At 42.0% G+C, this 13,645-nt stretch overlaps 1 protein-coding gene across 2 annotated transcripts; it reads left to right on the forward strand.

Annotated features, from left to right (window-relative positions):
* Positions 1–1,549: 1,549 nt before the first annotated feature.
* BLOC1S2 (biogenesis of lysosomal organelles complex 1 subunit 2) lies at positions 1,550–4,857 on the forward strand (the record flags this gene model as incomplete). Of its 2 annotated transcripts, XM_079535657.1 has the most annotated exons (5): positions 1,550–1,601; positions 2,310–2,426; positions 3,530–3,649; positions 4,157–4,261; positions 4,826–4,857. In XM_079535657.1, the coding sequence occupies 5 exons, from the start codon at positions 1,550–1,552 to the stop codon at positions 4,855–4,857; spliced, it is 426 nt and encodes a 141-aa protein (XP_079391783.1). The 2 variants fall into 2 exon arrangements, with proteins under 2 accessions (XP_079391783.1, XP_079391784.1); XM_079535658.1 differs by lacking the exon at positions 1,550–1,601 and having other exon boundaries at positions 2,318–2,426; positions 4,829–4,857.
* Positions 4,858–13,645: the final 8,788 nt, after the last annotated feature.

The following is a 13,645-nucleotide window of genomic DNA, read 5'->3' on the forward strand; positions in this document are numbered from 1 at the left end:
GGCCAAAGATTTCAACTGACTTTACTGGACTTAAGATAGGAGTCTTGCCCCATTGTTTCTGGAGAATGATCTCCATATGATTGTATGATTTTGTTTGTTAAGAAGAAATGTATTACTGTAAGATTCCATGGTTTTTGGTGTTTTTTTTTTTTTTTTTTTTTTTTTTTTCTGGTAAGGAATTATGAGAAATATATTCTCTTAGGTACTTACCAAATTTTATATTGTAGAGCTGCTGTGGCTAACTTGTAAAGGAAATAGGCACAAGGAAATATTTTCCTTTGAAGACACTTATGCTTTTATATGTTGCCCCTTCTAAGTGCCCATCATACCTGAGGAGAGCCAGAGACTCATTCGTAGTGTGTTGGAGATGCATTCAGGTTTGAAGTCTGTAAGGAGAATGAGCTCTCAGTGCCAGGCAATAGTGGTTATGCTTTTTGTAGTTACTCCATGGAAAGTATGTCAGTGGAGTAGGAGGAAGAAACGTTTTACTCAGAGGGCTGTGAGGCACTGCACAGGCTGCCCAGGGAAGCTGTGGTTGCCCCATCCCTGGAGGCATTCAGGGCCAGGTTGGTTGGGATCCTAGGCAGCCTGAGCTGCTGGGTGGCAGGGGCTGAAACATTGATGAGATCTAAAGAGCAGTGGTATAAGCCATAGCACTGAAGAGAAATATGATACTGTCGTAATGTTAAAAAAAAAAAAACAAAAAACAAAACAAACAAACAAAAAAACCCCAAACTTTTTTCTGCTTAAGAAGCTGTTTAGTTTTTTTTAGAAACGAAAAAAAGTATGTGTAGCAAATCTTTTTAGCAGACTTCCTGTTTAAACAGCACCATCTCTATATAGTAGGTCTTAAGGCTGCACTGAAAAAGACACATAACTCGGCCGTGGTAACCGCAGCAAAGCTTAACACAGTCAGCACAGCCCGTTTGATGCCAGCAGCTTTAGCAAGGAGAGCAGCTTGTCACTTCCATGGAAAACCTCATCTGCTAAGCCAGGGGCAGCACAAAGCCAGAGCATAAAGCCTTTGGCATGGTCCTCTGCAGTATGGGGATTTGATGGGTGGACTGCTCGATGGATGAGGAAACGATTGTGAGATCGGACCCAGAGTGGTGGTCAGTGGCTCACTGTCCAGGCAAGACAGGTTACAAGTGGTTACATCAAGGACCGGTGCTCTTCAACATCTTCATTAATGACAAAAGCAGCGGGGCCGGCAGTGGGTGGGAGGTGGTCCTGTCTCTCTGCTCTGTTTTGGTGACACCGTGCCCAGATGTGAACTCCTCGACACAGAAGAGACACAGATCTGTGTCACTGACTTACAGCCGCGCCCCGTCCTACACCGCAGCGTCGCTTGCCGCCGCCGCGCAACCCGACCCCCGTGTCCCCGCATCCGACAGCGCCCTCTAGCGGTCGAGACCCGGCGTTGCGCGAAGGAGGCGGTGTCACTCGGCTCTCTCGGGGTCGCGCACGCGCCGCGACGGAGAGGGGGCGGGACCGCGGCCTTGCGCGAGGGCGACGGCGGAAGCGGCGCCGCGGGAGGGGGTCTGTCGCCATGGCGACCGCAGCGGAGGGGCTGCCCGAGGCCGGCGCGCAGCCCGCCAAGCGTAAGGGACCGGGGGGCCGGGGCCGAGTTTGCTCCTTGGCCGCGCGGTCGCTGGCGGGTTGTCAGGCCGCGGCCCGCGCCCGGCCTAGGGCGGGGCAGGCAGGTTGGGCTGGGGGCAGGCTGCAGGCGGGGACGTCCGTCCGTCCGTCCGCCTGCCTGCTGGCTGGAGACGAGATTGCAGTCCCCTCTGGAAACCGAGAGCCTTTGCCTTCAGGCCGGAGGCAGAGCAGAACGGAGCCGTGAGCTGCGCTGGTTCTGCGAGAAGCAGCACGAGGGCCGGTTGTGGAGGAGCGGGTTTCTGTGAGGGATACAGCGGTTATCGCTTTCTGTGGCTGGAAATCTGTGGCTCCTTGTGAAGCTGGCCTGGGGGCGGCTCTCGTTTTTTAAGTCAGTGACCAGAAATAAAGATCACTAGCTTTGCGTGCAGAGTCCTTAGAAGCCAGTCCCACGAAGGCCCACCCCCAGGCCTTCAGCAGTCAGGACGGGTGTTTGCCCCTTACACGCCTCCTGGAGTGCTATAAAAGTAGCCTTGACGCTCCTTTAAGAAAACAGCCACGATTTGTTATCCTTTAGTGTAAAGGAGACGTTTTGTGTAGAAGGTAGGTCAGTATAAAAAAGTAGCCCCTAACAATGGGTCTGTTTAATTCTTATGGTCTGTGTCTGTACCTGCTGACTTTCCCTGATCCTGTGATGTCTGTACCCTAATCAGAGGATCCCGCTGTGGAAACAGCAGAGGAAGCTAAGGAACCAGCAGAAGCGGACATCAATGAGCTCTGTAAAGATATGTTCAGCAAAATGGCCACTTACTTAACGGGTGAACTGACAGGTAAGGCATTGCAATGCTGACTTGCAAGTAAATTTATGTTTCTTTTCATTTTCTCTTAAGAAACTCTGTTGTGTTGTTTGTATATAAACTGTACGTTATAATATCTAGCAAAACTGGCAGTTCAAGACTTATATGTTGCTAGACTGCTAACTATGCTGACATTAGCAAATTGATGACTTAATGAAGTCCCAGATTAGTACAGATATTTTTTCAAATATTCAGTTTATCAGAGACCAGAATGAGTTATTTTTCTGTTCTGCAGAAGCTTGTGCATGTTATGGAGAAGTGTAGGTGAAGAAGGACAGGAAGAGAAGCAGAACTGAGAGTGGAACATACGTAGCTATTTCACATCTGAGTGAGAGCACGGCTCATACATACATTTTCCAGCATTCATGCTTTAGAATAAACTGTGAAAAGTAAACTGAAATGTTAGTTTCTGGAGATTGATACTGCCTTAGATCATTGCACTGTGGGAACTTTTTAAAGCTTTTTAAGTTGTTTATCAGTTAAAATCATAACATTTGGTAACTGTTCTGTTTATCCTAGGTGCTTCATATGCTCATTTTTAAAGGTCGCAGTGTTGTATGACTGCTTTGGTTCTGTATCAGGCAATGACAGTAATTTAGGTTGAAAGGTACCCCCGCAGATCATCTAATTTCCTGCTAAAAGCAAGAAAGACTTAGCAGTTAGATCACTGATGCAAATACCTGTTGAGCTATTTCTTAAGGCTGCTGATATCTGTAATACTATTATCCTTCCAAATTACTGTGCATGTGTAGAAGATCTGTTATCCCTGTAATACGAATAGGGAACCAGAAACCTTGTAATTTGTCTTCTGAATATCACTGTATTCTGTCTTGAGATCCTGGATCAAAGTGACTTTGCTGCGATAGGCAAGGATGTCTGTGAGACTGAGAAAGTACTGGGATTGCCCAAAGCTCAATCTACATACATATACAGTGTTATAATAATACCTCTACTGCCATCTAAACTATTCCTACTGTATTTGGCTGCTGCTTTGAAATCTCTTGTCTTCTAGAAAAGTCTGTACCCAGTTCAAACTGCACCAGCATTTAATTAAAATAAACTCTATTGTTTTTAAGCCACCAGTGAAGACTACAAGCTCTTGGAAAACATGAACAAGTTGACGAGCTTGAAGTACCTCGAAATGAAAGATATTGCTATAAACATCAGTAGAAATCTGAAGGATTTAAATCAAAAATGTAAGTAAACCAGATAAGGGAGGAGAATAATTAACTGTGCTCTTGTATGGGAGCTGGAGTATCTAAGATGTTGATAGTTTATCTTCCAGTGGTTCTGAAGGAAAAAAAAACTCATTAAGAGCTGTATAGTGTTAGAAAATGCCAATCTTCTGTACTTCATTACAGCTATCAGTAACGATAAAGTATCAGTAACGATAAGTATCTCTTAGTTTACGTAGACTAAACTAAGAGAACTTACATACTGTGTTACCCCCAGATTTTGAAATAATAAGGATTAAATAACACTACTTTTGATATAATTGTATTGTTATTTGTGTTGAGTCTAACAGTGCTCTTAAAGATTTCATTTTATGCTGGAATACGTCTGTCAGTACCACTACCTGATTTTGGAGTGGGAAAAGGAAGGAGCTTTTAAACTATTTTATCTGAAGAACATAATGAGTGTGAACTGTTTATTGGAATTGAATTAGTAAGAACTGACATCTGTTATTTTTCTGGCCTTTAAAGATGCTGCTCTTCAGCCATATCTGGAACAAATCAACCTAATTGAGGAGCAGGTTGCAGCTCTGGAACAGGCAGCTTATAAATTGGATGCATATTCCAAAAAACTTGGTAACTATTGTCTTCTGCTCTTACTACCTAGCAGCCTAGTCCCGTGTAAGGAGATTTAAGAAAACAAAGTAAACTGCTTTGTCTAACATGTCTCAGTGACAGAGTTGCCCATGCAGCATAGTATCGGTCACTTTCAAAATAATGACCGGTAGAAGTGTATGTGAAGCAGAAAATGTTGATAAAAGATTAATGTTTGAAATTATAAGGACATAGGCTCATATAGGTCTTACTGAACTGTAGCTTGTTACTGAGTCTTAATTTCTTTTGTGCAATGTGGACTGATACAAATATTCAAGACACATACTTAATCTTGCAAATTGAGGCATTTATAAAGTTCCACCAGGCACCTAAGTCCCCTTGGCTTATGTTAATGTGAATTGTCTGACCTGAGTATCTAGTTCTTAAAAATCCCATTGTTCAATTAGATTTGCCCAAATGCTTTAAGAAAAGGTGGCCCCAAGTGATTCATCTCAATTAAATTGGATTTCAAGATGTATAGAAGAGTACAGGATTCAAATCTTTTACCTGTCCAGTCCTAAAATACTGTTATTTTTCCTTCTGCAGAAGCCAAGTACAAAAAACTGGAGAAACGATGAAACTGCAACTGTCTTTTTAAGTTGGAGTTGGGCTGTGGGTCAAACTGATCTCTGAGTTGCACAACATCGGTTTTATATGTTGACAAGGATTTGGTAATAGCTAACGTAAGACTGGTATTTTTTTTTTAATCTATTGAATACAGTTGGCTGTATTCAGGCCTAAGGCTGAATGGTGTTTTCCTCTTCTGTAATGTTTCTGTTGCCTCAGTTCAGCAGTGGAAAGTTGAAACTAGTCCCTAACCCACATCTTGATACTGGCTATCCCTCCATTAGTCCTATGTTCAACGTGAAACATTCTACCAAGGAAAAGCCCTGCATAACCTACAAAGACATTTTCACTTAGTAGCAGCAGGACATAAACCAATCTTTTTCTTTCATTGAGATCTGTATTGAGAAGATTCCCTGGCCTTTGGAGTTGTGAGCATGGTATTGAAAACACTTAAGTTTGTTATGCATTTTTATCTGTTTAAAATAGAGAGACTAGTTATTATAAACTTAAAATAAAACAACTTGCTACATTTGTCTCTCTGAAATCTCACAAATTCCTGTTGGAAAGGCTATGTAAGTTTTTCATAGGGTCTGATAATAAAGACAAACACTGTACAGTTACTGGAAATTGTAGAAAAAAAACATGCTTTAAACTCTTGTGTGAAGTATTCCTGCATTTATATCCTTTGACTGTCCTGACCTCTGGTGAAATTACAATCACTTTAACATGTGCTTAGTCAACTTAGTACATCCTTTCTCTACTTTCCCAAAGAAGTTTCTTTGTTTTTGATCCTATTCATTTTTGAAGAGGTATGCCCAGCAAAGAAAACTCCTCTACCAGATGAACAGTACTCCAAATGGCTAATTTGACAGAAACCTTTTTACTGAACACCCAGACAAAGTTTGGGCTTTTTTATACCTATTGACTCAAACTAGTTGAAGCTGGCCTTTGGTTGGGTTCCAGTAGAGAACAGAACAATTACTGATAGAGTTCAAACTTCATACTAGCTGTTTGGAAGTATGATTTGTGAGGTGCCAATATGGTAAAGAGCACGATTCTGCCAGTTATTGTATAACCACTGTATAAATGGTTGATTGTCAAGTTTTCCTTAGTGCTATTTAAAAACTGTACAGCAAGACCTTTGAGAGCCTTCAGCATCACTTAGAAAGTCCTGGGTTTTAACATGGAAAGTGCTACTCTGCATGACTTTGATGTAGATTCTGAGAAAGGTTTTTTTTGAATGAGCATCAATATATTAACAGGGTTAAGTCTCCCAAAGATAACCATGTATCTGTGTCTATGTTGCTTTTGCTCACAGTTAGTTCACTGATGAGTTTTCTACCTGTGTAATTAATTAAACATTAGTATTGTTATGAGAGCAATTTCCTCCAGCCCAACAAGAGGATGTAGTGACACACATCTAAAACCTTCGTGCCTAGAAACTGATATTTGAATGACAGTAGTTTCTTTGTGATCTTTGATGCTCAAAAGTGTAATGTATCAACAGCAATAAGACGGTGTGGCAGAGTCCTGTTTCCCCAGCGTTTCATGCACCTGTGATTGTACGAGAGGTGAGCGTGTTTCAGCCAGACTCACCAGTGTTGACAGTACCATCCCTTTGCTGTTACGGAGGAGGATCACAGATCCTTGGCTGCTGATAAGAAATCTATCTTGAGGGTGCTACTCAGATCCTCTGCTCCCTGAACAAATTGGAATTTTCATTACAACATATTGCATTCACATGTGGGTGGGAACATAATTCCTGATCCCCTGCCAGTCCTCTTACCTGACCCCTATCCATCTCTAAGAACAGAAAACGCAGTAGTTCCTATCAGGTTGGAAATGGCTCTTGACATGTGGGCATCAGAATCTAGAGCTGAATAGTCATTGGGAATCTTAGCAGCATAGGCTCATCTGGGATTGAAACGAGACCATTGCTCTTCCAGCCTAGTGGTTTCTTTGATTTCCTGCTCCTTCCTGGAAAGTGGTGCTGGAAGTACATAGCTAGTGCTAACATAGAGGGATTATTCTCCACTGCAGAATAGCAGCTGGCCTGTGCTATGGCAAGATGCAAGGGCAATGTGAAATGGTGGCAGATTTGCATCCCCGTATTACAGTGTCAATCTGGCCATGTGCTGTGTAGGGCATTGTGATCTTGTCTATGTGATGAGTCAGATGTGTAGCTCTAAGTGCCAGTGACTTGTCCTATCACTAGTCAACAAGTCAAATAAATTCTTCTTTTGTCAGATAACCTACCAATCAAATACTGGATACAGAATGGAATGTAACTCAGACAGGCTCCATACTGTAATGGCAGTGTGCTGGCAATTATGTGCAAGTCAGCTCCATTATCAGATGTGTACCATGTTATCAGACCTTGTGGAGACAAACCAAGTTGGGTACAGAACTGAGTACAGGTCAGCCCTGCTGTATTTAAGATGCATTGCAGTCACCATCCCATTGTCCTTAGTACATGCTGTCCATGTTACACTTGAGACACTGAAACTCGTAGTGTTCTAAGAATCCTCTGTCACTGGAATCATTATAGCAGCCTTGCTGTGTAACCTCCTGAACAGACCATGAAGAACTGCACTGCTCTCCACGCTGTTTTCTATTTATGTCCTTCAGTGCTTCCGACTATGGCTGCCTTAGACCCTGTTTATCTTGATGCCATGGGAAGGCATGTAATGGAGAATATATTTCAGAGCTATTAGTCTTGCTTAGAAGAAAAAGGAAAAAAAAAAAGACAGGCGTCATCATCTTTAATATTTGTTCAGTGCATAAATCTCCCCCTGTGCCACAGTTTCTTCCCTAAAACATGCAATCACAGAATAGTTGAGGTTGGAAGGGATCTCAAAGCCAATTTCTGCAACCTCCTGCTCAAGCATGGTCACCTGGAATGGGTCACCTAGGACCATGCAGCATGTGGTATTGCCACTGCCAGCTTTGGACATTATGGCAAGCAGATTGGAAGTTTTCCTAACACAGAATTTGGATATATATTCTGCCCTGTTTGGGCAAAGATACTGCACGTAAAGATAGACTTGCTAGCCAAGGAAGAGCACATTCTCAAGCGCACAAAGGCTAAGGTTTGTCCTTCGGTTGGCAGAAAACTGGAAATTTATGATTAGACAGATTGTCACTGCAGAACACCACTCTGGAGTACATGTGTATTAGCTGTAAGCAGCATCTCTCTGGTCTCCAAAGATATGTCTGAAAGCTGAGGATGCTGTCGGTGTCACAACTGAAACAGGATTAATGCCTTCTAGGAGAGCATCCATGCACATTTTATTAGCAGGTACTCTTTCTCTCTCTTCAGGGTCAAGGCAGTCAAGGGGACAGAGTGACAGTAGTCAGATAAATACGGTCTCACATGTGAGTAAAATCTCGTTACCTCTACACTTGCCTCACCCTGGAGAGTGCTGTCTGCATGGAGCTTCCTAGCCTTCCCCATGCCACCTCTTTACTGTTAGGGCCCCAGCATCTGGTTTGTCTTTCTAGTGAGGCTGAAGAATAGGTTTAAATACACTTCAGTGGCAGTTGTATTTGTGTGTGTTTTTTTTAGAACTGCTGACTTAGCCACATCTTGTTTTACTCATGGATGCATTTGGTGGTTGATGTGAGATTCTCTCACCACACAGTACAACCTGACATGCTATTGGAGAGTCTGGGAATCTATATGATCAAAGCATAGGAAATTTCAAAGAAAAATAATATGGCATTTCTCTGCTTCTCTTCCTTTTTGGCAGATTTGCAAGATGGCCACAAGAGGGTGATGTTTCAGCAGAGAAAACTTCCATAAGATAACATAGTTAAGGACCAGTATTCTGTTAAAACTGTTGCTTTTCTCCTTGAAGAAAAAGCTGTGCTGTTTTAAAATTACAAAGGTGGAAAACTCCAGGAACTCTGAAGATGGGAAACCATCTAGCTATGTGTTGCACTTCGTGTTTTCAAGTAAAAGAGTTAAGACATAGTAAACTGCTCCACAAACTCCTGAGTATTGCATCTGCAGGAAGCAGAGGCTGGAGATGCCTCACAAGCGACTGTTCACTGGGAGAAAATTTTAGAGAATGAGTACCTGAGTGATTATGTGATGGTGGCATCCCAATTATGCCAGGAGCTGGCAACTGTGTTCTCATTTCTGTCTTTAAATAGCCATTCTCCTCTCTGAGGGCTCTCTGAGTGATGGAATCCAAATCATGGCAAGTCTGGCAGGTCTTTGAAAAGCAGCACCACAGGAGAGACATGGTGAAATTCCTTTGAACAGCATATTGCTAGCAAACTGTGTAGTCCAAAAGGTTGCTGTTCAAACATTTTGCCTGGAAAGTCCATGAGACATCCCAGAGGAAGCACAGGGAGATGGTAAACCTTCCTCTCTTCTCTTCTGTGGCATTTCCTGGTGCAAAAGATAATAAGAAAATAGTAGTGTTTGAAGAAAGAACATGGAAGATCACAGAGGAAAGAGGGTTGACGGATTAGAATCAAGGGACAGAGTATTTCATTAAAGTGATTTGTGCAACTGCTTTGAAGCTGAAAGCAGTTCTTGACAAGTTGAACTGCAACTGCAAACCGGGGATAAAACTTATCCTAGCAAATACAGCAAATGTGGCAGAAGTTATCCAATATTGGCCTCTAGCTAAATATGTTACGTGTGCAGTGTTGCACCTGATGGCAAGCATACAAGAAAAAAAAAGCAATATGTAGAGAACAAACATTCTGTGAAAGTATGATGAGTTTTGTTAATGAGAGATTTGTTAATGATTAATGTTTGTCCCTGCTTTCTGGTATTACAGTAGAATGAAGTGGAACCTTGACAGAGGTCAAGGTTCAAAAAAATAAAAAAAATAAAAAAATAAAGCAGTTCATCCAAGTTTGTCAGCAGCTATTGGTTTTATCTAACCAGTTATGCGTAATCCAGAGGAAGCAGGAGCTATTGATTGCCTTTGCACTGTTATTTATTTATTTATTTATTTTATTTTATTTATTGATTAAACCATAGCATACACAAAGGGAGATTTCCAGGATGCAGCATCAAGCCCTCCTTTGATTCAGCATTCCTGTTTCCTGTTGTAATGGAACCCCTGGGATTCACAACTGTTTTCTTACTGTTTGCATTGTTTGTCTCCTTGTCTCTTCAGCCTACATGGAGGAAGATGTCTGAAATAGGGAAGTTGCCTCCTGAACTATTTGCTTTACCCTTCATAAGAAATGTAGTAACCAGACCTGAAGAATGACTTGCCTTAATCTTCAGAAGATGTCAAGGGAGTTTGCACGATTTGATGGTGCACATTAAGCAGAACCTGGTCCAGTGATTAAAAAACTTGGGACTGTATTGTAGTTGTAATAATAAGGGTGTATTTTTTAAGATAAATTATATTTGTCCAGAGACTGATCAGTTGGTGACGGCAATGCACTCCCTCTCTGTTGGGTATCTCATCCACAGGTACTCCAGAAGAGCCCTTCTCAGGCATGTTTTGAGCCAGTGCTGAGTTTCTAAAGTATGTTTTGGAAAAACAAAAAAAGATGCTGTGAGCTACATGGTACCTTTTTTACTGTGATGATTTCCATCTATAGGTAAGCTTTTTAATTCACTAGTCCCATGCATTTTCCTCTGAGAGTTATTATGGCTGGGTAGGTTTGTTTTTCTTTTGGTGATGGCGTTATTTGTACTAACAAAAGCTTGAAGAAAACCTAGAATAGTGGAGCAGGATAGGCAGTAACCAGAGGTAGTAAGTAACCTTACTTCAGCTCTTTAGCTGAACCTGTGCCTGTGTCCTAGCCAATTTGTTTATGCCTATGTATAGCTAAAAGATCAACTTGTGGAATGACTGTGACAGCTTTGCCCACCCACTCCTAGGCATATGTCCCCAAGATACAGAGCAATCTCACACACTGCTTATATAAAGGATTACAATTGAAGAAACAAGAGTATTGACAGAGCAAAAAAAGTCACCATTCTTTCTTGCTTTGACTCAATACAGCTGACAAAATAGAAATGATGGAATGAAAATTAGTCCATGACTGTGAGGTTAGTATACATGAATAGTCACTTGAATAAGTAGTTCATAAGGACTGCAAAGAAAAATGATTATGGACCAGTTCACCAACTGACAATATAAAATCTAAGAAAGACCCTGTTCAGATGATTGAAACCAAGCGCATGACACAAATTCTGTCATACAGGAGGTTAAGCAATGAAGATCAATATGAATGTATGTGCTTAATTAATGGGAGGTGGAGATGTTGATATCACATCCAAGAAACAAAGCAATGGATACCAAATTTGGTGCAAGCCATTTGCTGATAGTTGCTGATTTTGGTCATATAAAATCACAGAATGGCCGGGATTGGAAAGGACCTCAAGGATCATCAAGCTCCAACCCCCCTGCCAGATGCAGAGCCACCAACCTCTCCATTTAATAGTAGACCAGGCTGCCCAGGGCCCCATACAACCTGGCCTTGAACACCTCTAGGGATGGGGCATCCACAGCATCCCTGGGCAGCCTGTTCCAGAATCTCACCACTCTCATAGCAAGGAACTTCCCCCTGAAATCCAACCTAAATCTTCTCTCACTCAATTTAAAACCATTCCCCCTTGTCCTGCAGTTATCTTCCCTTTCAAAGAGTTGAGGTCCTAACATGCAGAGCCTTTATTAAGGTTATAACCTGAATTTTGAGATGACAAGGATAGGGAATTTAAGAAAGCTGTCTCATGCATAGTTATTTGATAGTTCAGTCATACAATGAGGTGTAAACCTCCACCCTCTAATGCAGGGTCTGAGCTGTGCTATAAGCCTTAATGTTTGTTATTCTCAGGAATCTGAGTATGCACTGTCACAAATCTGTATGACAGCAGAGAATTTCTAGATCCAGATCAATTCATGCCAGAGCATTTCTTGGATAGAAATGGTGATTTTAAGGCAAGTGAGTTGTTTCTGTCTTTTTCTGCAAGGAGTTAAACTGTGTTTCTTTCAGATCCCAGAGTCTTCTTTGGCTTTGCCTTGACTTGGATCGCCTGAGAAACTTTAAATTGTCTACAGCAGTGGAATGCAGTGCCCAGGGAGATGACTGAGTCACTATCCTTGGAGGTGTTTGAGAAATGTTAAGGTGTTGTACTGATGGACATTGTTCATGGATGAAAAACTTCATATGAGCCAGCAGTGTGCTCTTGCAGCTCAGAAAGCAAATGGTATCCTGGGGTCCATCAGAAGAGAGGTAGCCAGCAGGGAGAGGGAGGTGATTGTCCCTCTCTACTTTGCCCTTGTGAGACCCCATCTGGAGTACTGTGTCCAGGTCTAGTGTCCTCAATAAAAGAAAAACAGGGAACTGTTAGAGAGGGTCCAGAGGATGGCCACAAAGATGATGAAAGGGCTGAAGCACCTCCCCTACGAAGATAGGCTGAGGGAGCTGGGTTTATTCAGCCTGGAGAGAAGAAGGCTGCGGGGTGACCTCATTGCAGCCTTCCAGTACCTTAAAGGGAGCCTACAAAGAGGAGGGGAGTTAACTCTTTACAAGGGTAGATAATGGCAGGACAAGGGGAAATGGTTTTAAGTAGAAGGAGGGAAGACTAATTTGGACATCAGGGGGAAGTTCTTTACCAAGAGAGTGGTGAGGTGCCGAAACAGGCTGCCTAGAGTGGATGCCCCGTCCCTGGAGGTTTTCAAAGCCCAGGTGGGGCCCTGGACAGCGTGGTCTAGTATTAGATATGGGGGTTGGTAGCCCTGCATGTGGCAGGAGAATTGGAGCTTGATGATCCTTGAAGTCCCTTCCAATCCAAGCCTTTCTATGATTCTGTGACTGTTTAGTGAGGAAGTATTGGTTGGATTGGATGATCTTGGAGGTCTTTTTCAACCTTGGTGCTCCTTCTTGATTGAAATGTTGTTATGCTACCTCTCTGTTCCAGACACATTTGTGTCTTTCCTTTTGGCATTATCCTTAGCCACAGTTTAGCCTGAAGCAACCAGATCATAATCCTAGCAGACACTCACACATCTTCATTTTTTTGTCTGTATTGTATGGATGAGAAACAATGAAGTTGAGAAACTAGGTCTGCACAATCTGAAAATCCTGTATGGTTTGATTTTTCTGTAGAGCTTTAACATGACACTGTGGTGATATTACAAGTACTATATTGTTCCACATAGCAAAGATTCAGCTCTGTTTTCACTGCAATCACAGTAAGCTATATGTTGCAGGGAATGTGATCAGTTTGGGGAATGCCAGACCTGAATCCATAGATCTGTCTTTGTCAGTTCATACGCATCTTCTAAGTGATGTTTTAAAAATTAATTTAGTGATCTGTACATACTTCATGAAAGTAATGAGAAGAAGCCAGATGCCATTCAGCTTGTAAATGGCATAATGGAGATCCCAGTATTATTTCACTCTCTTTTATCACAGTGAAAAGTGCTGTAATTGCAGATTTTGCTCTGGTAGGACTAATAAGGTCAGTCCAGTCTTCTTCCACATTGTTTCTGAGAATGGAAGTTTTCTAGATCATGTCTTAAAGCCATAGTGCATTTCATATAAACAAGTGAAATAAAACAGTCAGATCTGTACCTGTTTTGGACAGTATTTGTGTATCTAAGCTTTGTGGAGAAGGGTTTTCCACTGGAACATGTCTTTCAGGAATGTCAAAAAACAATTTGGTGCACTACTTCTTATTAGATTTGCAGTATAGATTTTATTTTTACAGACCTTCCCTATAATTACAGAAGAGAGGATCCATTTGCTCAGCCATCATATTAACTTGTTCCACACTATGGGTAAATGATATGTACTAGGACAAGAATACAGTAG

The sequence above is a fragment of the Tetrao urogallus genome (genome assembly GCF_951394365.1).
Source record: "Tetrao urogallus genome assembly, chromosome: 5".
Taxonomy (NCBI): domain Eukaryota; kingdom Metazoa; phylum Chordata; class Aves; order Galliformes; family Phasianidae; genus Tetrao; species Tetrao urogallus.